This window comes from Megalobrama amblycephala, linkage group LG16, assembly GCF_018812025.1.
Source record: "Megalobrama amblycephala isolate DHTTF-2021 linkage group LG16, ASM1881202v1, whole genome shotgun sequence".
Lineage (NCBI taxonomy): Eukaryota > Metazoa > Chordata > Actinopteri > Cypriniformes > Xenocyprididae > Megalobrama > Megalobrama amblycephala.
The window spans coordinates 18763993-18787366 of record NC_063059.1 but is presented as its reverse complement, the minus strand read 5'-3'; the positions used below and the strand labels follow the sequence as shown (position 1 = coordinate 18787366).

Below are 23374 nucleotides of genomic sequence, written 5' to 3'. Positions count from 1 at the left end.
ACACTTTACCCAATAAACACCAGTTTTATTTCATGCTTTGCACCTGGGAAGACAACTATTTTTTGAGCTTATTTCACAAATTCAGATGGAGCATTACAAGTACAACAATCAACCTCAGACTTCCATTGGACCAATAATATTAACTCACACATGCTTCTTCTGGCCTACTCCGTAACTCTCCATCAAATGTAATACAATAAACGGAAGAAAAAAAAAAAAGATCTGTACATAGAGTGCATAGCTGCTATTTCAAAAACATATGACAACAACGCGTAGTGAAGATCTTGAAGTACTCCCCTCTGTGTAAAACAGACCTGCAGATGAGAGGAAAAACACTCCAACTGAAAGAGTAAATAAGAATTGTGCAAACACACTCAGTGCATACAACCGTTTCGGACAGATCTTTCTCATAGACAAACTAAATAGCTCAAAACTAGCGATTTTTGGATTTGGTCAAAAGGTCAAGTCTTTGCTGGCCCTTTAGCTGACCGTGGCTTATTCCTATCACTGTCCGGCAAGCCCTTACATTGGAGGGTTCCAGGTGCCACTATGTCCTCGTCCATGTCATCCATGTCGTCGGACAAGAAGTGCTGGGGTGTGCTGCGGCCGCCCATGAAGCTGGGGTCCAGGTTGAGGGCGGAAGCCAGAGAGGGCAGGCCTGGGTTATTTACCAGCGTGAAGCCTGTTAAGATCTCAATCTGCTGCCAGCGATGGAGTCTCTCTCTCAGAGCTGCTGTTACCTCACCCAGAGCTTGCCTGGAGAGAAAGAAACAATTCTTCCAATTATTTCTTTTTTTTAAATTAGGCATTCACCAAGAGAAAAGTTTGTGTGACTTACTTAGCTGCAAGTATTTTGTGATCGACATCATCCAGTGAAGAACTGTGTGCCACATGGAACGTCCCGAATAAAGTATTTCTCTTCTTCTTAATCTTTTCTGCCTAAGAAACCATGTCACATTATTAAAGAAAACTATAATAATATTATTACCATTATTATTTATACTCTATAATACACACAATTTTTTTTTTTTTACATTAAAATATATACCTTATCTATTAGTTGCATTCCACTATCCTCTGAAATCATTTAAAATGACTATTTTACAGTCTTTGTTACCACTTTCTAGGGTTGTACTACAACAACAAATTGGTACTGTCATGTTTTTTACCACTGTTCCATCTAAGCTAAAAGAATGACTGCGACAGATGCTGCTCACCCCCTCTTTGGCCACCTGCAGCTGTCTCTCTGCGTTTTGTTTCTTGATGTTGTAGTACTGCACCTCCACCTCATGAGTGAGCTGCAGCCATTTCTGCAGGGCTCCAGGAGGAGACCAGCTGCTGCGAGACTCCAGCTCCTTCTCAGCCTTCTTCAGGGCCATGCGCACCTGCAGGTGGAGCCAGAGACAGTTCAGAAAGCAAAAAAAAAGCAGCTTTAAAGCAAACCTTATAAGGATGAGAGCATTTTTTAATTAAAGAATGTGCTTTTTTTATGAAAATACAGATACAATTACAAAATCGGACCTTGCCATATAATACTGGCCACATAGCAATGCTATTTTAGGATCATTGATATATTAATATAGTTTTAATTTATATATATATATAAAATTTGTATTAGTTTTTAATATACCTATACAGTATTTATGTATTTCAGTTTTAGTTGTAGTTATAGGTACTTCAGTACAAAAATGAAACATGCTTACTTTGGCAACTATAGCTGAAATAAAATACATTTTTATATATATTTTATATTATTTCAGTTAACATTTTATTTCACATAGAACCCTACAAAATCTGTAAACGCTACAAAATAACAACCCAAATGCTTAGAGACTGAAATTGCAAGATAGTATTTAACCTTTCAACCTCAAATTTGCATGTGTGATTATGACAATTAGCTAATTTACATGACTCATGAATGAATCATTTGGTAAGCTAATGAGAATAAACAGCATAAATTGCACTGCCTGAAACATTTTGTTACGACGCAAACAAGATGCAAATTATTTAGCCACAAATAAGCTTAACACCATAACCTAACCAAGATAAACACAATTAATCAACTGCATTACTGTGGCTAAATAAACAGATCTCATCCAACAAAGGCCTTGGGAAGTGGGCTGAGGGGTCGGAGAGCCGAAAGGCCTCATTTTCTTACGGAACAGCGTTAATGAGCTTCAAACCCACAGAGATTTGTGCTGCCCTCTGACCCAGAATACCCACTTAGCGCCTGGGTTTTAATAGGCCAACATGGGGTGCCTATGCAAAAAACAAAAACAATCCATCCAATTCAGGTCTATTTTAGTCCAGAGGTGCCAGTTGTGGATTTTGTACACATTATATAAACAAACTGAAAACAAATATGGTCACAAAAGGAATTACTTTGCTGTCATTGACATATTGGAGCTTGATGCAATCATCTGGGGCATATTCTTTGTACGTCGCTAACTCACTTAGCTGGATTTGACTGATGCCGATTTGGCATGATCTTGGATTGTTTGGTTCTTCGACGCTCATCCTGGACTTGCTGTCATAGCAACAGGTCCGTAAGCTCAAACCTGCTCGGGAGCAGGCTTATTTCATGTAAACAGGATTAGATTACATCTTTTTAAGCGGAGGCGATGCTTAAAGTCTGTCCCAGCCACTGCTACTTTCCCACAAGAGTACCCTAATGTAAACCAGGGACAATATGATTTAAAAATAAATTTGCAAATAATACTATAATACCATGTAGTGTCATAATATAGACACCGACAGTTTTACTCTTTGAGAGATTCATTCGTGAGGGAATAATTACGTAATAATTTTTATTGGAGTCTTACACACATGATGTAACGATGTCTATGCCGTACATGCATTTGTGCATTTGTACCGCGACAGATACTATGGGAGTGGCTTGATGAAGCACAGGAGATGCAGATAACTTGATCTTGACCCTTAAGAAACTTTAATTAATGCTGTCAAATATGCTTCAAAGGTAAATTAGTTGCTAATTACAACATTGAAATAAAAAATTGCCTGTACAAATACTAGAAATTGTGAATATAGCCTAAATAATTGGGTAATCATGTAAAAAAAAAAAATAGTGCACATTTCATTTATCTATTATAACATTTATGTCGTTCTTCTGTCATTTATTCGCTTGGCTGTTTCCTTATAAATGTCTAGAAATTCGTCAAGTTTTTCGCCAGGTGTCTCACGTTGCCGTCTTGACTCCAGCCAATCGCTGCATTGCTGATCGTGGTTTTGTGTATCGATACATCTGCCCTTTTCATGGAACACGAGAACACGCAGTAATCTTAGACAGCTTAATCCAGATATTTTAATCCAATCTGCAAATTCGTTTGAAGAACCAAATTAGCCAGAGTTCAGTTATCACGATTAGAAGATCTGGCATCTGTCAAATCATCTCAGATGTATTAAGCGAGGTACGAAGAATATGCCCCTGATCAGGTTCTGCAAAGGTTCTTCTTACAAATCTAAAGTGTTAAACTGCCCTTATGCAACAGCACTGCGGTAATTACTCAGTCAAGCTCTGGACACTGCTCTGGGAAAATACTCAAATGCATCAACAACATAATTTTCTTGTACTGATAAAGTTTGAGATCATCTTGCAACCATTTCCACCCACTTCCTTTCCATTATTTCATGAAGAATGCCAACCCAATTTGAATCAAAATATGGCAGCACATTGTGAGATCTAGACAACTAACACCAGTGACATTTAACCACACTTGAACATCTTGCATATTTATTAGAGGATTTTTACCTGCTCCAGCTCCTCCTCTGCGTATTTCTGTCGGCTCAGCTCGTTCACAGTTCCCTCCCGGAGCTCCTTTAGCCTCTGCGCCTCCTGTTTGGCAGCGTTGATCTCATCCCTCAGCTTCTGCTCCAGGTTCACCTTCTCTACCTCCACTGAACGGTGCTCCTCCTGAGCAATCTGTAACCTGTGAGGAACGAGACAGAGAAAAACCACATGAAATAAGTCAAAAAGAACATGGTGCTAGCTACACAGGGTCATGGGTTCGATTCCCAGGGAATGCATGAATGTTAGGCAAGTTGCTTTGGATTAAAGCATCTGCCAAATGTAAATCACATCACAGAAGTCATAACAAAGGCTTAATCATTAAACTTATGACCAAACAACTAAACTGACTTCAAGAGTGATTTCTGAAAGTTTTTTTTTTTAAATCTATTTGAGTATATCCGTTACTATTTAAAGCCACGTTTTGGATCCATGTTCTTACGACCTTGATTTTACTGATCCCTTCGGGAACTTTAGTAAACATACTCTTGTAAATAAATACTGCAGAACACAAAACTGCAACAAACCAACAGTAAAACACTGCTAACATAAGAGCTGTGGCCTAGTGGTTACTGTATGAGCTCTGATACTCGAACTTGGGCCTCGAATTTCAACCTCTTCCACACATATATGCATATATATGACATGGGAGATTTGATGGGATTGTAAATTATCTATTCTATTCTATTCTATTCTATTCTATTCTATTCTATTCTATTCTATTCTATTCAGATCCAGGCTTTGACTTGGCCATTCTAGAACTCTCCATTTCTTTCATTTGAGCCATTCCTTGGTGGATTTACTGGAATGTTTTGGGTCATTGTCATGTTGCATAGCCCACATCCGCTTCAGCTTCAATTTTCAGACAGATGGTCTTACATTTTCCTCAAGTAACCCTCTGATACAATGAAGAATTCATACTGGATTCTATGATACTTGGCCAGGCCCTGCTGCAGCAAAGCAGCCCCAAACCATGACATTTCCACCCCCATGCTTCACAGTTGGTAAGAGGATCTTGTGCTCAAATGCAGTCTTTGGTTTGCGCCACACATGTCTTCTGCTACTAGGCCTAAACAATTCAACTTTGGATTCATCTGTCCAAAGCATATTGTTCCAGAAGTCCTGGTCTTTGTCTAGGTGTTCTCTGGCAAACTTTAGTCTTGCGCTGTTGCCCTTGCCATTTTTTTTTTTTTTTTTTTTTTTTTGACACCTTGCATACCTCGCATGCAAATCAAACTTGTGCAGTCTCGTTCTTATGGTAGACGCATTTACTTTGACATCAACTGTGGCAAGAGTTACCTGTAGGTCCTGAGATGACATTTTAGGATTGTTGGAGACTTCTTTAAGCATCTTGCGGTCTACTCTAGGACAGCATGACTTTGACATGTTGGCAGTTGTTTTAAATGTTCTCCACTTTTTATTTTCCAGACAGTGGAATGGCTGATTTTGAATATTTGAGATTTTTTTTTAAATCCCTTCCCACATTCATATGCATCTACAACCTTCTTTCTGAAGGCCTCAGAGAGCTCTTTTGATCTCTCCATGGTGATTTCACTCACTTCAACAATTAAGAGCATACCAAACTAAATGTCTGAGGTTTAAATCCACAATCGCTTCTCCACAATCCTCTCTAACTAATCTTTTGCACGACATGGCGAACATGAATACAATTTTATGCATTAAGTAGTAAATAAATGTGGAGGTGTCGTATCTTTTTCCTCACCAAATATTGCTTTCTATTAAATAAATTTTAAAAACGACATTTCATCAGTTTTATTAGTTTTTAGTATTATTTATATTACCTCCATCTCTCAATATTGTTAAAACGAAGATCCAATGTCCATATGTTGAAAAAGATTCATGGGGTGTCCTATCTTTTTCACATGATAGTCTTAAACTATGTGACTAAGAGCTTTTTTTTATTTGAAACCAGTAAACTGTATTAAAAATAAATAAATAAATAAAAATATCTGCATTTCAGCATCAGTAGTTGGAGCTAATCACATGATGTCTCACTCCTTTTATGCCAATTAAACTGTGTGTCTACAGTTCAGCAAAAAGACAGCCGTGTAACAGAGATGCAAGGATTAAGATGCTAAAATGAAATATAACTGATGACAGGAAACTAAAGCATGCTTGATAAAATTCCTGTCAGACAAACAACACGGATTAGCTTTCAGATGGTAAATCACAGCAGAGCCTTAAACCCAGCTGTGCTCTTTTTAGCTTCAGGGACAGCGAGTCGTTGTTGAAGGTTCAAAGAGGTTCAAAACTCAAAAGCAGGATGGTTTTACAGCGTCTTAAGCACAGTAAAGACAATTAGCTGCTTTACAAGTAGTATTAAAAAGAAGCCAGGTCATAACTGATGCAGTCTGTAAAATGGACAGAACTTTGTTCAATTAAGGACTGAACTGTATCATACAAGTTCAGTTCGATATGCGATTGAGTTCAGTCCGATTGACCGATATGCATTATCAACGGCCGATATCTAGAGAACAGGGTAGTCCCAATGGCTGATATAACACTGGGGTCCAAATATCTGAGAGCTGAAAATCGTTGAAGTTGACACTGAAAAATCGCTGAAGTTCATGATTTGAAAACTTGAAAAAGTGATAATAATAATAATAATAATGCATGTTTATAAAATTCAGAATAACTAAAATAATAATATCTGGAAACAGAATGTGCATAATTCTGGAGCCACTTATGATCTTGAAAAGCTCAACTATTGATCAATTAATTGGCCTTGCTGATATATTAACTGCAATTACACATTTTGGTAATAGGTTTTGGAAAAACCTCTCAAAAACAAGTCACATCAGGTCATTATAAAAATCCATTATAAACAGCCCATTAGCAGGATAAAAGCTCGAAAGTTTATCTGGGTTTTTTAAGTCTGTACATATATTTTCAGACACATTTCCAACAACTTCAGCCGGAAACTGCATTCACTGGAAACTCTTATTGTAAAACATGGAGGCGTCATCATCAAAATGGTGATGCAATAAACAGGAAGGGGGAGCGGAAACATAACTGACAACCAAACTCTAGGCTCTCCTGAGCTACGACGGGATTAACGATTTTTCCTGGCGAAAGAGAGAGGAAACATAGGGCCCCTGATTCAATCAGTCGTGACTCGTGTCTATATAAAACCCCAGATCAGATTTATCTGTCTGTGGGCTTCGCTTGAAGCATATCGAATGACAATGGTTTAGGGGACACTGGACTGACTCTGATGACATGATATGAATTCCTCCAGGATTATGGGTACCAAGTTTAAATCAAATTAACATCACCACCTAATGTTTGAACTCATGGCAGGTCTGTTTTGAAAAGCTTGTGTTATTGTTAAAAATCAATTTGTCTATGGAGATAATGAATGGGATTTTATACTTCTTGAACCCTACTGATTAGAAAAGTATGGATATGGTTGTTGAATGGCTCATGCAGTTCCGCTGGTATCCAGAAGATGGCAGACAGAAGGACTGATGGAAAGAGAAACAGGTGGATTGGGGGAGAAGTTTTTCATTGAGTGAAGGACTAGTGTAAGTTGATCTGAACTTACAGCTACGGTAATATGGGAAATCTACAACCCCCATCCCTGACCTTTGCCATTCACCATCCTCCATAACAAGTAATTGAACCTCAGTCCTACGAGCCGACAACAAATACCTAGCAAGGCAAGTCATCTCATTTTTCAAATCTCACAATCTTTATGATTGTATAGTCTGAGATCTAAAGTTAATTGTTTTCCAATTTTTCATTCACCAACTTTTACATATACAATCAAATCATTTAGTCTGACTCATCTTCGCAAAGAACTCGAACAACAACAACTGTTTGATTTACTCGTACATTCAAACACATTCCTTTGTGCTGGTGAAAGTGCGACTATGAAAACAAAAGAGCCAAAACAATAGACTAGACTATGCATGCAATGATTAATTAAACTTTTCTTTTCTTCCTCTCCTACAAACGTGCACCTGCAGCCTTAGATAAGCACGGTTCACTGTGAAGTGCATGTGAAGAACATTCTCTCTCACGTCTGACTTTACGAGGGTCAAACAAGCATGTGAGAGATGTGGAAGAGAACAAGAGTTGGTCTCTAGGATTGAGAGTCATGTGCGCTTGTCTCAAACACAAAGGAATTGAAATTACATTGTCAATACTATTTTTAAAAAAAGCCCTAATGCCAACTAATAAACTTCAGTAAGTAATTTGTCAGAGAGTGCAGGTCACAGTAAAGACAGAAGTGAAGACAGTTCCTATTAAACACTTTGATTACAATGTTTTTTAGCTTTAAAGTCCCCCTGTGGTGAAAATCAAGTTTTTAATGTTGTTTATATGTCTGTGTGTTGTTTTTAACATGCTTTAAGACAAACCATGTGCAAACTCATAAGTCAACACCATTGCTAAGTATTTTCTCCTTAAATATGCAGTGAAAAAAAGACAGTCTCAAACCTGTGGTTTGAAATCGCTAGCGTTTCTGACATCACAAACTACCAATCACATCAACACGTCTGCAGGTTTTAGCATATCATTAACTGACCGCACAAGGGAGTCACAAAAGAAGGTTATCCCAATATATTTTTCTGTTGATATGAAAAAATGTGTAGATTTACCAATATCAAGTATATAACAATGCTATGATGAACTATATGCCTTTCTCCACTGACGTTCTGAGTTGTTCAAAGCGTTTGTAAGGAAACATTGTTAGAAGGCAGCTGTCTGACTCTGAGATGGTGAATGTGAACATGGTTTGTGTAACATTAGCAACACATTATTAGCTGTTTGATAACGTAGTCAAGCAAAAGGCTAATCATATTAATTACCGTTGTGTCCAAAATTGTAAAAAGAGATACCACTGTGCAGCATTTACCTCAGTAAGTTCAACGAGTGGATATCGTCTCAGCTCGTCCGAGTGAGTGGAGGTGGGGCTAATTAGCATATTCATAGATCAGTGTATATTAAATGAGGCAAGGGTGCAAGTTACATTCAAGTTATTTTAAGGCATTAAGAATTTTTTTTTTTTTTTCCACAGGAAAAAAAATGTTTATATATGAAATTTTGATCAAAGATGAGTTTTAAAAGGATAAAATTATTGACTATTATTGACTACAGGGGGACTTTAAAGTTTGCAAGCGTTTTTTCCTTTGCTTTTTGCGTACAGACGACAACATTGTCAAAACAATCCATTCATACAGATCTGCGAAAGTGAAAACGCTGTTTTCCGCAGTAAGGCCAATAGTTGGCAATGCTACTTAGTAAAGAAACACTACGCGCCTATACCAACTTATTTTTCAGGTAGGAGCGGGCACGGTCATTTGTAAATTGAATGTGTCTGGCTTCCGGTGTCATTCACTTCCAGCTATTTTTAGCTGTACAAAACAGTTCGTTATGCTGCTTTAATCCTTATTGAAGTTACAAATGTTATTCGGTCAAGAGCTATGAATGAATGTCTTTTGTTGTTTGATGAACATTAAAAATGCAGACAACAGCAGGATTATTAGGATGCTGTCACTTTAAGACCAAATGCACAGATCCAATATACAGATACTGTTGCACATGCATTGTCTTTCTTTACTTTTTCTACTATTTATGTTCAATTAAGCCATAGGATACTTTCCTAGGATACTTGCTGCATTTTTGCCATAATTGTGCGTGAATTTGTCTGTTCAAGTACAAGACGACGCGAAAGAGAGCTCAATTCAGTATTTGCGCGCTGTCTGAAATGTGGCTTTCGGGGCGTGCACTTCGCAGGTGTGCACACAAAACTTTCCGCACGGAGCAAGTAACAAATTGAGTTCCCTTTCGCATCATATTGCGCTTGAATATTTAAATTGGCAAGGCTTAAACTTTCATGAAGTTGCAATGTTGGCCCGTCAACTGTCCTGAGCGTCCTTCACGTTTGTTTACATTCATGTTCTCACGACATTGTGTTGTTAGAACTCAGAAAAATGTTACCAACTGGCAATTGTCATATACTCATACTATCCAACGTCAATTTTTACTTGCCTTTGGCGCTTGGCGAGTGTTAACTTTAAGGTTGCCCTGGATGTCGTGTAAAAAGCCCCTGAGACTTGTGAGTTTTTGGGCCATAATACAATGATCTAAACATCCTACCAATTCCATTGCAGTTACCCAGAATGACCTGGCAACCTCACCAAACAGTGGCACACTAAAGCAGCTGGAAAGCAATGCCACCCACATACAACACACTAGTGTGTGGTAGTTCTATGGGCAAGCATTGCAAATTTTCTTCTGCAAATGTAAACTTGTACTTTATAACATGCGATTCTAATCAAATTGAATTGTAAATTGCCATGCAGAAGGGGCAGTTTACATTATGCCTCATTTCTGACTCGGAGTGAATGGACAGGGATTGCGCATGTGGTAATTTGGCAGCGTTCGAGAAGAGGTTTGTCTGGTGTGAAATGCATCAACACACCTACACAGGAAACTGCTGGAAAGCCTGACTCAACTGCCGCGGCCTTGATAAGCATTTACAATACATCCCAAACTGAAAAAAAAAAAAAAGCCTACATACAAATGGCCACTGTAGCTTGCTTAAAGGGCAAACTGACATTTTGTTTCATCTCAAAATGTTCCCAAAACAAGCCTACATCAAATAAAATCTACTTTTATGAAACGACAGCCTACAAGGACCTGCTTTCATGTGTGACATAACTGACCGAGGCATTTATTTTTATCCTTGAGTTTAAACTGAGATGATTCAAAGTATCCGGGGGTTAATCACCTCCCTCAGGGGCGACCGAAGCACCGCAGGCCTCTCACCCACCAATCACAAGAGACATGACCCGATGACTCGACTGGTTATGTCAGAACACAACATGCTGGACGTCCTCCACTGTAGCAAACACACTCTGCATTGTTTCCACTGCCCTGTCCCCTTCACACACGCTCTCACACTTCATTCACATGTTTAAGGGATACACGGACCCCTCCGGACACACAGGCTCCTGTGTCTTTCTCTTAAAGGTGACAGACAATGAGTCTGCATGAGGACTTCAACATTATCCGCATTCCCACATTCCTAAAGATTCTCAGCATATGCGTGACAGTTATCAAACAGCCATCTGACATACAACATACAACACTTGCTAGTAAATATTCTCAGAGAGCAATGCGTCATTCTATGGAACGGGTGCCCTTTCCAGTTTGAGAACATGATTTTGTACAGTTTTAAGCCATCTTTCAGACAAAGGTGTTAATAAATTGCATAATGCCATATATATAAAATGGCATTATGCAATTTATATATATATATATATATATATATATATATATATATATATATATATATATATATATATATATATATATATATATATATATATATATATATATATATATATATATATATATATATATATATATATATATATATATATATATATATTTTTATTTTTTTTTTGTACCACAATGTACTACTTTAATGTTTGGGTCATTGACAAATAAGGTTTTTTTCTTCTGTTTTTTAATAAACAAGATAGACAAAAATTTGTCTCCAAAAAAGTAAATCGGTTTAACCAAAATTTTGGTTATACCGAATGACGATATTTTCAAACAATGCTAACAGGCTTATATCTAGATAGCTAACTAATTAGCTTGCTAGCTAGTTAGCTAACAAATGGACAATCAAATATTTTAAGTTTTTATAACATTTTCCATGTTTTATAGCGGTTGTACCAAATGACCTGATGTTTCGTGATATGCGTATGAGCAAGCAAATTTTCCAAATAGTAAAGAGAGACTTGGTTATTTTGCTTCACGACCATGTGGTCCTGTAGGTGTCTGAATGATGTCACATCCTTGATCCAAAATGGTCTTATTTTGGTTACTCCGAATGACAATTATTTTTTCCGGACATTCTTTCTCATAACAAAGCAACAAATTCTTCACATAATTGTAATACCATTTTCCACTATGTTGATATATGATGTTATAAAATCATGCCAGAATAAAAAAATATATACATTTATTACATTTTAAGATGTTTTAAACACAAATGAAGTGGCTGTATTGGCTTTTGGACGGTTAAACCAAATGACCTTTTGACACTTCAAATCTTTAAAATACCTTTATATGTAACAAAATATAATTAAAACTGTTTGGTTTCAATAAGAGAGATCTAGTTGTGCTACCTTACATACTTTGGATGTCATATCTTTGTTTTTTATTATTATTAAGGCCTTTGGGGAGAAAAAAAAAAAAAAAAAAAAGACCCGTCATGTAATTGACCCGTTTACTAAATGTACAAAATGTATTGTTGATATTTCAACAAATATGCACTTTTCATTTGTCAGTTTACCATACAAAATCATGAAATCATCAGCGCCTTGGTACAGAACTTCAAGTCTTTCAAAATATAATCAATTAAATTAACTAAATAAATTATTTGTTTTATTTTAATAAAATATTAATTTGCTTATTTAGCAAGAAACAACTAGGCCCCGTTTATACCTGGTATTAAGAAGCATTTTTGTCAATTCGATCACAAGGGGACAACACTAAATACAGGTGTAAATGGGGTCTAAAATGTTTTGAACTTGTCCACTTTCGACCACTTCCAGAGATAGTCAAAAGCTCATTTGACCAGATTGCTTTCATGATGTAAAGGTTCAAGTATTGAATGCGTTTGAACAGCCACAAAAGAGCGCCTACTCTCTGCCTAATGACCTAATGCGTAAACACTTAGAGTGCTAGCCAGAAGACCTAAGTTTGATTTTAAGATGAAAAACATTCCATGCACAATGTTCTCTCATCATTCCCGATTTCTAACATGCACTTATAACGTTCGGCGTGGTCTGGCGGCTTTCAGAGCAAACTAAAGTTCGCTGCTCTGCGTGTTTCTCTCCCGCCATCTCCAGGCATGTTCATATGTAAATGGTGCAAGCTTATTTAGTCCATTAGATCCAAAGACCTGAAAAAGTCCATAGACCCACCCATAGGCCCTCCCCTTGAAGAAATCAGGACAGAAGTGGTCGAAAGTGGACAAAAGAGACGGATTAAAAGACCAGGCGTAAACGGGTATGTGTCTCACTCATCTACTTGTGATCCAATAAACCAAAGCGCATCTTAATACCAGGTGTAAACAGGGCCTTGGAAACAAATGGGTGAGGGCTGGCCAAATGCACAAATGAAAAATATGGATGGACAGAAAAAAAAAAAAAAAAAAAAAAAAAAAAAAAAAAACACTCATTTTGTAGAATTACCTATTATGGTTACAAAATACCAGAGGCTTCAAAAAACTGGCTTAGTTTGGCATTTTAAATGTAACTGAAGCAGAAAGAAAATGTTGAAATTAAGTTCCTCATTTTCTAGCCATTCCTCTCTCTCTCTCTATCAAACAGATGTTCTCTCTTGCAGATTATTCCCATGCGGCCCATATCCTGTTCCTTCAGAAGGAAAGCCCAGGCTCACTAAACACTGTAAAAACAGTGACAAATCTATCGGACATCAAAGCTCACAGGCACTCCGTTCAGACAGTGACTGCAAATCATACGCAATGCCATTCTCACTTTATGAGTTCCTCAGTACATATCTCAGTATTTTTGTCCATCATAAACAGGAGTACAAGGCTCAGCTGGAGGTCTAGGTTACAGAATATCAAAGCAAGTTGCACAAGTTTCCAAAAGTTCAAAAACATAGTTTACCATCATGCAACTTAAAACTGTGGTGACATTAGACACATCGCATCAACAAAAGACGTCGACTGACAATGCAAAGCCTTACACCTGAGCCAAGTGCCTCACACTCATTCAAGAATCCAAAAATAGGTTCTCACTTCTGCTGTAGGTCATGAAGGCTCTGTTCTGCCCGATGGAGGCTCTCAAGGTCTATCATCATCTTCTTCATGTGGTCTTTAGAGTGTCGGTTCTGGATGTAAGCGAACCAGCAACCTCCCATTCCGATGACTATAGACACCACCAGCATGAAGTCCTTCAGATGGTTATGTCTGTTCACTGTGAGAGACAGAAACCAGTACATACTTCATACAAGAATTCATTTAGCAAACCCAGGGAATAACCAGGCTTAAGTGTTTTTCTCAAGGACACTATGAACTGTTCAATGAACACATTTTTTGCAACATTTCTAATAAGACACTTTCAGTAAATATGCCTGCATCTCAGTGCATGCTACTAAAATGACTTCAGACATTTCTTTACACAAAGATTTAGAAAGAATCAGCACACAAATGTCCGTTTCAAAACCTAGTAAGCTGTCTACATAGTCATCTGCCTTCTAAAGCAGCATCCTAACCGAAATGAAAAGCAAAAGTAAATATTTTGGAATGCTCTACATAGGCAGCAACTCGACACCAGTGTTGTTTTAGTTATTTAGGTGATATACTATTAGTATTTATTCATATTTTAAATATTTTTTTTTATATATACACTTTCAGTTTTTATTTGAATTTGGGTTTAATTTCTCTATATAGCTTTATTATTTATTTATATATACAAACCTATTTCAGTTAGGTTACCAAGGCAACATTTCTATTTTTTTTTTAGTTTTTTTTTAAGGCTAAGTTTTAATATTTAGATTATATTTGAACCCCATTACCAAAAAAAGATTTTTGTTTACAATAACCACACACTGCTCATGCATTATACAAATAGCGTTCTTCAGACAAGGTACATGTTTTCAAACGAGTCACTTGTTAGCATGTTGCAAGGTGTTAAGCAGATTCTGACCAACTTACTGACTAGCACCTCTGATAGGCCACTGTGTTCACACGCTCAACAGATTGGCTACAATGCTTTTAAAGGATTAGTCCACTTTTAAATAAAATTTTCCTGATAATTTACTCACCCCCATGTCATCCAAGATGTCCATGTCTTTCTTTGGTCGAAAAGAAATTAAGGTTTTTGATGAAAACATTCCAAGATATTTCTCCTTATAGTGGACTTCAATGGGCACCAAATGGTTGAAGGTCAAAATTACAGTTTCAGTGCAGCTTCAAAACACTATGTCCTACGCCTTCCCTATTCAACTTATGGAACGAACGCAGCCCCGGTTTAGTTTTTTTCCATAAGTAGAATAGGGAAGGCGTAGGACATACAGCGTAAGCTTTTTGAAGAATGCGCACGCAAGCACGTGCAAGGCGATAATTTGTTTATAAAGCATATGCAGTTGTATGTTTTTCGAAAATGACCGATCGTTTCGATAGATAAGACCCTTATTCCTCGTCTGGTATCGTTTAAAGCCCTTTGAAGCTGCACTGAAACCGCAATTTTGACCTTCAACTGTCCTTTAAGAACACACTACAAACAGAAACCTTTGACGCTCAGAGCGCTCAAACAAACAAACAAGAGCATTTGAAAGCAGCATCTATCAGCAGAGACGGATATACCCGGTAGTCTGTACAAATGGTTCTGCAGAAATGCAGTAGTACCAGTCATTTGACAACCCTAACTGTAGGGTTCTGCGGTCACAGTCCTGCAATACTTACCACTGCTGTGCCAATGGGCAAGACCGTTAACCCAACAACAGCCCAGGGGACACCACACAGTCCTGACCCTGGCTGACTCAATTTCTTACTCAATCTGTACATACCCACAATTAAATATAATTAAGTCTTTGTTGAGAGATGGAAAATAACACTCTTCGCAAATCCTCAGCCTCTAGGGAGCACAAATGGTCTTGCATCCCCCCCCAAAAAAAGGTTAGTCTGCATCAGCTTGAAAGCTCTGATAACCAAAACCTAACATACTAAAACACTTTTTGCGAAGCTTCTGCCTTTAGTTATACAGATACAGAAGAGAGCGATGGGAAATGTGAGGAAAGGCCTTGGTTAAACCTGCATCACCAACATAAGAACCACAAGCTAAATGTCTAGAACATGTGCGCTAACAGCTGCACCATGGCTTTAACATTAAAAACAAAATCTCAAAAGCAGAAGGCTTTGATGGAACACTCTGGAGACAAATTATACAAATGCTGTTGTTAAACATTGAAACGTAGGCTTTTAAAACCTGTCAACTGTCAGCAATTTAACAAAAACTGAGTCCTGTTTCTGATGGAGGTATTGTCCCGAGGTACCAGGGCAGCTGGAATCGGTGTCAGTAGACCGGTAGGGTGGTGTTGAGCTGTCACATGCAGCCTGCGCCATCTCCCTGGTTTCCTGGAGTCAGACCTCTTCAGAGTCAACTTACACAATGAGATCTGCCACATACAGACACACGCTCTCCAGTATCGAGTCGGTCTTTGACTCAAGACCATACTCTGAGAGGATGGTCTCGATGGCTGACAGCAGACAATTCTCTAGTAGGGAATGTCAAATGCAAATACCTAAAAACATTAGGGTTGCTGGATTTAAAGGGGTGAGATTGTAGAATTTTGTAGCATTTTAGTTTCCTTGGTTATTAAACCAAAAAATTTTAATCCGCAGACCAATATAGATGTCTTAAATGAAAAAAGAACTTTGTGTCAGACATTAGAAATTCTAGTAATAAATGTTATTTTAAACAAACTATAATGATAAACATTACAGTAACAATGTATCATGCATCTCTAGTTATTGCAGATCATTTCTTATTTTATTTTTAAGCTTCTTAGGTTCACAGTGAGAGTGCTAGAATATGTCTGCATAGTCTACAACAAAGTATAATTTCAAAAGGGCAAGCACTTTTCTATAAAAAGAAAGAAATATACACATGTAACATAAAAACAGAACACCTGAACACCGTTCACAACATCCCTGACAGTACGAACCAGCTTTTTTCGGCCAATTCATAATACATATATATAAACAATGCCAATAAAAGAAGGGAAGACATGTCACATAGTTAATAAAAACAAGCTATTTGGCCATATTTGGAACAGCATTCTGAACAAGGCATTAAGTGCTGCACTATATCACGTCCATAATGTCAAACGCCCTCATTATAGTGCTAAAACAACTTCTAGGACCGTTCTCGCTCATAACAAAAGGCATGTGAAGCACACAGTTATGTCAGACACGGTGTATCCTGGGATGTGGCATAAATCAAATCACATCGCAGAGTTACTGTAAGAGCTGAGGCAATCCCAAGTTGATGGATCACAGTCTGACCCAGTTTCCAGGTCAAGGCAAATTCTTCAGATAACGCTGCCAAGAATGCAACAGATTGTGTAAGAATGTGTTCCTGGTCAAATGTATTTGCGTAAGTACAAAAGGCATTGATGAAATAAAAAGAAGGCAATGATTTAAAAAAAAAAAAAAAAAAAAAAAAAAAAAAAAAACACGGTCTTCCTTTGGTGCTTGCGCATTTTACAAATCTCTCTAAACCTGCTGAACCGGTTCACCAGCATTTAGGAGGGTTAGAGACTGGCTGCATCCGTTTCAGTGCGCCAAAGACGTGTGCTTAGAATACAGAGTAACTGTCTGTCTACACCCTCCCTATCCAACCCCTGGAGCCTTCCCATCAGCCTACAGCAGATGACTACGAGACTCACAAGACCTGTGGATGTTGGATAATTGGTCTCAGAGACCATTTAAAAAGGAGGAGATGGAGCTCTGTAGAAAAATAAACTGAAGAAATTGCATTGATCAACATGGTGGAAATTGCCAAAGTCTTTGTCTGGTCTAGGAGCAGCTAGACCAACCTAATCAAAATTTCCAGTCTCTATATGCACTACCATTCAAAAGGGTTATTATTTTTTTAATAAAGTGCTGGTATTATGCTTAGAAAAGGCCTTTTTTTCTGTGAATGTAATGATGCTGAAAATTCAGCTTTACCATCACAGTAATGAATTACATTTTAAAATATAGAAAAACAGTTATTTTAACTGTACTGTATAATAATAAAATTGCAATAATAAGTTCATAATATTACTGTTGTTACAGCATTTCCAATGCAATCTCACAGCAATTCATACGCAATTTACAAGGTGGCTAATTTGTACAAATGTGTACAACTTCACTTTCCTGCAATTTGTCTAGAACCCAGGTTTAGGGATGGAGTTAGGGGTGGTCCTTCCTGGTAGGGCTGAATGATTTTGGAAAATTTAATTGCAATTTTTTATATATATATATATATATATATATATATATATATATATATATATATATATATATATATATATATATATATAAAACCTTCAGAAATCACCTTCAGTGATTACAATTTAATATGCGATTATTTTTTTCAACTCTTTATATTCTGTATTTAACAAAGACAAGCAATAAAACATAATATAGTAGGGGTGGGAATCTTTAGGGACCTCATAAATGACATAACGACATAAATAATTCCTTCGTTCGTAGAGAAAACGCCAGCGGGCGAGACCACACACTGCAATCGTAACATCAAGCAAAGTGCGCGTTTCTCACAGCGCATATCCTGTGCAATGAAGCCTGCGAATGTCATTGAAATTCGCTTCAAACTTTCCGAACTTTATGAAAGATGATTTTATGGATGGTTTGAGTGGTGTGTGTTTTTGAGGAATTGGAAGCCAGGAGAATACGTGTGTTTCTAAAGCACACACAGCGCCACTGTGCATCTGTTGTTAAAAACTAAGCTCAGAATCGATCCAGAATTGTTAGAGAGAATCTTTTCTCCCACCACTATTGTATAGTATGACCAACACAATATTATGCCTCGTTTCCACTGAGCGGTACGGTTCGGTTCGGTACAGTTCGGTACGGTTCGGAGCGGTACACCATGATCAGGCTTGCGTTTCCACCGCAAACAGTACCCTTACTTGATAGGCGTGGTGTAGCCGGAAAATAGTGATCGACGTCATTCTCGCGCGAAGAAGAAAACGATATAGTAAACAACAATGGAGGACATACTACAGCAGATCTTGTTCTTGCTTCTCGGCTTGAGGCTGTCTGTCACAAAAAGAAGACGAGCTTTGCATTCGGCGTTTCAGAATACCAAGATCGCAAAGTTCAGACGTCCATGCCGCAGCACCTACCAGCAAGCGGAGGAGAAAACCCAGCGTAATTTAAAAACTATTTTACTGTGTCATGAAATGTTTTAAAAGTTTTTCAGGCGAGAATGTAGTTGTTTAAATCTCAAATCTGTGGTTAATTTATAAAGATAGCGCCTATTTGAAAATTTGATCTGACGTTTTCGGAGTTGTGAGATCCAGGCGATCACCGGGCGCTCAGTGTTAATGTACCCAGCCGAGAGCAGCTGTACCTCGGCTAGTCCTTCTGACATTCGCCGCTGGCTCTGATGTCACTGTAATGGTTAAAAACAAGATATCATTCATCTTGTGTATAACGGGCATTCTTTGGTCTCATGAATTTATAATTTGTTCCCGGGCAAATCGATTTGGCTGAGGGGAAAGTGAAGTTTTATAACTTTATATATTTATTTAACTTTACCGTTGTAGTGCGCTGTACGTGTGACTGAATTGTTTGCTTGTCTTTATTTCTTATTGTATAGCTTCTCATATTTTATTTATAATGGTTATTATTGATAATTAAAACTGACGTTTAACAAAAAGAGAAGGTTGTTTTGTTTTATTTCATTTTATTATAGGCTACATAGCCTACAGTGAAGATAATCAGAGTACATATGCACATATTGCCTGAACCACACATTAATAGGTTTCATTTTTTTTTTTTAAATAAAAACGAAAAGAGGCAGGGTTGTGTTTTATAATTTTGTTTTGTTATATAGCCTACATGAAGTGAAGATAATTAATGCTTTACTGTTGTGCGTCACGTGATCAGAGTGTAATCACAGCCTTTGCAGTTAAAAAAAATAATAAAAAAATCTCATTTTATCATATCATGATATTATCGCAAATGCAATTAATCGTTCAGCCCTGCATGCTGGTGATGTTGTTTTGACCTCAAATGTACAAACTTGATAGGAGTTAGCCACCACGTAAAATACGTATGAATTGCAGAGAGATCGGGTTGGTATTTCTTATCACATGAATTCAGCCTCAGTGAGCATAAGAGACTTCTTTCAAAAACATTAAAAATATATCTTACCAACCACAAACTTTTTAATGGTACTGTAGCTACCCAGTCCCTGCCTAGTGAAACTCTTGTTTGACATTCTCGCATGCAAAGGCTTTTAACAGTATCACTGTTAAAAGCCTTTGTATGCGAGACAGTATGCAATGCCATATTGGATAAAAGTGCAAGTCCAAAATGAACAGTTGGCCGTTTCTTAGATGGCAATCTTAAATCCGAGCAAACACCGTGTTTTTTTTGTTGTTGGTTTTTTTTTTTTTTTTACAGCTCCTCCCACATATGAAGCAACAACTGCTAGTAGTTCACTACACGACATCTGAAGACCAAGAGGTTAAACAGGTTCTTCTGAGCTTATTTGCATAGTTCACTGGTCTATCAATCATCTGATGTGAAACACACCTCAGTAGTTGGCTCACGTTTGAACGTGTTTAAAAGTGAAGATAGATTACATCTGTGAAACATAACTACATCTAAGCAGGAACAAGATACAGATCGCTAAAAACATTTCTAGAAAAGATTTAAACATCCAAATGTGACAGATTTAGGCTTCAATGTTTTAGATTTACGATATCTGTTCGATGTATGATGTTCTACCAGAGGGAAATCTCACTCACTCATAGGGGCTCCGAACAGAACCGTATCCAGAGCTTTAAGCTGTAGTTTCTGAACGTGACTCCGGTCCAGAATCTTCAGGACGGTTTGTGTCAGAGTGACATTCTTCACTGCCAATCTAGCAGAGAGAAAAATAAATAAATGCAAAAGTACAGCAGATTAGGTGCTGAATAAGTGGCCGGGCTTTTATCAACCAAGTCAAATGGTAAAATGAGTTTCAGAGCTAAAAATTTGACCATAATAAACGTTTTTAATCCATGAATGATGCTCACAGTGGTCAAGTTCTGAGTGTCAAGTAATTATTGTGTCAAGTGTGACAAGTGTCAAGTGTTTCCTGTCACACTCTGACCAAATTTAACCAGCGTGTCAAAAGCTGAGAGCACACAGTCTCAGATGTATTTAACACCTCCTGCTCTTTTCTTTAAAAGTCTAATTTCTTCACCACTAGCATCAGGAAATGACACAAAAAAGCATTTTTTGGGAGAAAAATCAATTTACAAATGGTTTAGCATGGATTACAGTTATCACTGTATATTAAAGGTGCCCTAGAATTAAAAATTTAATTTACCTTGGCATAGTTGAATAACAAGAGTTCAGTACATGGAAAGGACATACAGTGAGTCTCAAACTCCATTGTTTCCTCCTTCTTATATAAATCTCATTTGTTTAAAAGACCTCCGAGGAACAGGCGAATCTCAACATAACACCGACTGTTACGTAACAGTCGGGATCATTAATATGTAAGCCCCCAATATTTGCATATGCCAGCTCATGTTCAAGGCATTACACAAGGGCAGCCAGTATTAACGTCTGGATGTGCACAGCTGAATCACCAGACTAGGTAAGCAAGCAAGGACAATAGCGAAAAATGGCAGATGGAGCAATAATAACTGACATGATCCATGATATCATGATATTTTTAGTGATATTTGTAAATTGTCTTTCTAAATGTTTCGTTAGCATGTTGCTAATGTACTGTTAAATGTGGTTAAAGTTACCATCGTTTCTTACTGTATTCACGGAGACAAGACTGTCGTTATTTTCATTTTTTAAACACTTGCAGTCTGTATAATTCATAAACAACTTCATTCTTTATAAATCTCTTCAACAGTGTGTAATGTTAGCTTTAGCCCCAGAGCATAGCCTCAAACTCATTCAGAATCAAATGTAAACATCCAAATAAATACCATACCATTACGCGATTAGATATGCTGCATGACGAACACTTTGTAAAGATCCATTTTGAGGGTTATATTAGCTGTGTGAACTTTGTTTATGCTGTTAAAGGCAAACGCGAGCTCGGGGAGCGCGTGATTTAAAGGGGAAGCAGCCTGAATCAGCGCATATTTAATGATGCCCCCAAAATAAGCAGTTAAAAAAAATGAATTTAAAAAAAAAAATCTATGGGGTATTTTGAGCTGAAACTTCACAGACACATTCAGGGGACACCTCAGACTTATATTACATCTTTTGAAAACATGTTCTACGGCACCTTTAAATTTGGATGGAATAAAAATGACAAATTTTCTATATACCTACACACTAGTATGTCCGTAATTGTTTTTTTTTGTTTTTTTTTTTAAGAAATTACTTATTTTATTCAGCATTAAACTTATAAGTGACAGAAAATTATATACAATGTTACAAAAGATTTCACTTTCAAATAAAAGCTGTTTTTTTTTAAACTTTATTATCATTGTAAAGTAAAAACAAATTTCAAATTATTATTTTTTACTTTAACTAGTTTTGATAAAAATGCAACTTTTATATGCATAAAAGATCAAAAAAAAACAAACAAACAAAAATACTTTTGAACGGTAATGTGTGTGTGTATTAACTTACTCACCGGGGCATGGCGGTACCATTGAAGTTCATCTTCCGGAAGGCTTCCGCATATTGTGGCAACTCGACATAGCTGCTAATCCAGTTCACAACCTGATCCACTGTCCAGTTGTACACTGGGGAAGAGAAACACAAAAGCCAACCTCATAAACATCATCATGTATCAGAATTCATGTTTCAAAACAAGCTAATAAACGCTATGTAACACAACGAGTGACAAAAAGTGGGTGGTTTTGACTTAAAATGAGTATACTAATGGAGTTTTTAATTTAGTAAGAATCGTGACGGTTTTGGATTTTTAAAAACAAATGGCTATATCATCAGAGGTCTGCTGGGAATAAAGCGGTGTGACTAAGAGTGTCAGTATTTGATTCTGAAGACACTTCTCTTTCATGCTGAATGCATCAGTCTTGATCACTGATAAATGATCTAAAGCACACTGATTTTTTTTTGTGGCCTTTGTCATTTTTGTTTGTATGACTGTAATACAAGTCTGGTGAGATTGAGTAAATATCAGACTATTTATTTATTATATTTATTTATTTATTTATTTATTAGTAAAAACACATATGTGTGTTAAATATTTTATCTGTTTACTTGCGCACCACGTGACTAATAACCAATATCATAGAAAAGTGAAGAAAGCGTGTTTTTAAATTGAAATATTAACCTAAAATCTCAGGAGGTAAAAAAAAAAAAAAAAAAAAAAAAAAAACTTTGGTAATCCCAGTCCTTAGACATCACTAGCATTGATTATGTGTCCAGTTGTAACACATTTTTGACAAGTACTGCACAAACACAAGAATTTTGTCAGAGGCTGGATCATCACAATTAATCAGCTGTCATTGAGAATGACACACTAAGCGATCAAAACTGCCCATGATGAAAGAAATCTGAAACGATTACAAAAATTTGTCTCAGACATCAAAAACATGACCTAAATACATTGGCCTTTGATATTTGAATTAAATAAAAACCCTGAAAAATAAAGCATATAGTGCAGAGTGACAGCTGGCATTATAGCAATCCAATATAGACATCACATTTTACTGGAGTATAAATATTACACTGTCATAAATAACCGATATTCACTGTCACGCCACCTTTGAAAAAAGCAGCCACTGCCAGCTCTCAATGAAAACACTGTAAGAGTATATCTCTCGCCAGACCCT

At 37.1% G+C, this 23374-nt stretch overlaps 1 protein-coding gene across 6 annotated transcripts in view; it reads right to left on the bottom strand.

The window, feature by feature from the left end:
* The window catches only part of stim1a (stromal interaction molecule 1a), a 56683-nt gene that overhangs the window by 5198 nt on the left and 28111 nt on the right, over positions 1-23374 (bottom strand). For all 6 annotated transcript variants that reach the window (XM_048160996.1, XM_048160997.1, XM_048161000.1 and 3 more), the window contains exons 5-11: positions 22207-22318; positions 20363-20478; positions 13614-13791; positions 3770-3947; positions 1218-1385; positions 839-939; positions 527-756 (exon numbers count right to left, since the gene is read on the bottom strand). In XM_048160996.1, coding sequence (XP_048016953.1) covers positions 527-756; positions 839-939; positions 1218-1385; positions 3770-3947; positions 13614-13791; positions 20363-20478; positions 22207-22318 — 1083 coding nt within the window. The remainder of the gene's footprint in view (positions 1-526; positions 757-838; positions 940-1217; positions 1386-3769; positions 3948-13613; positions 13792-20362; positions 20479-22206; positions 22319-23374) is intronic.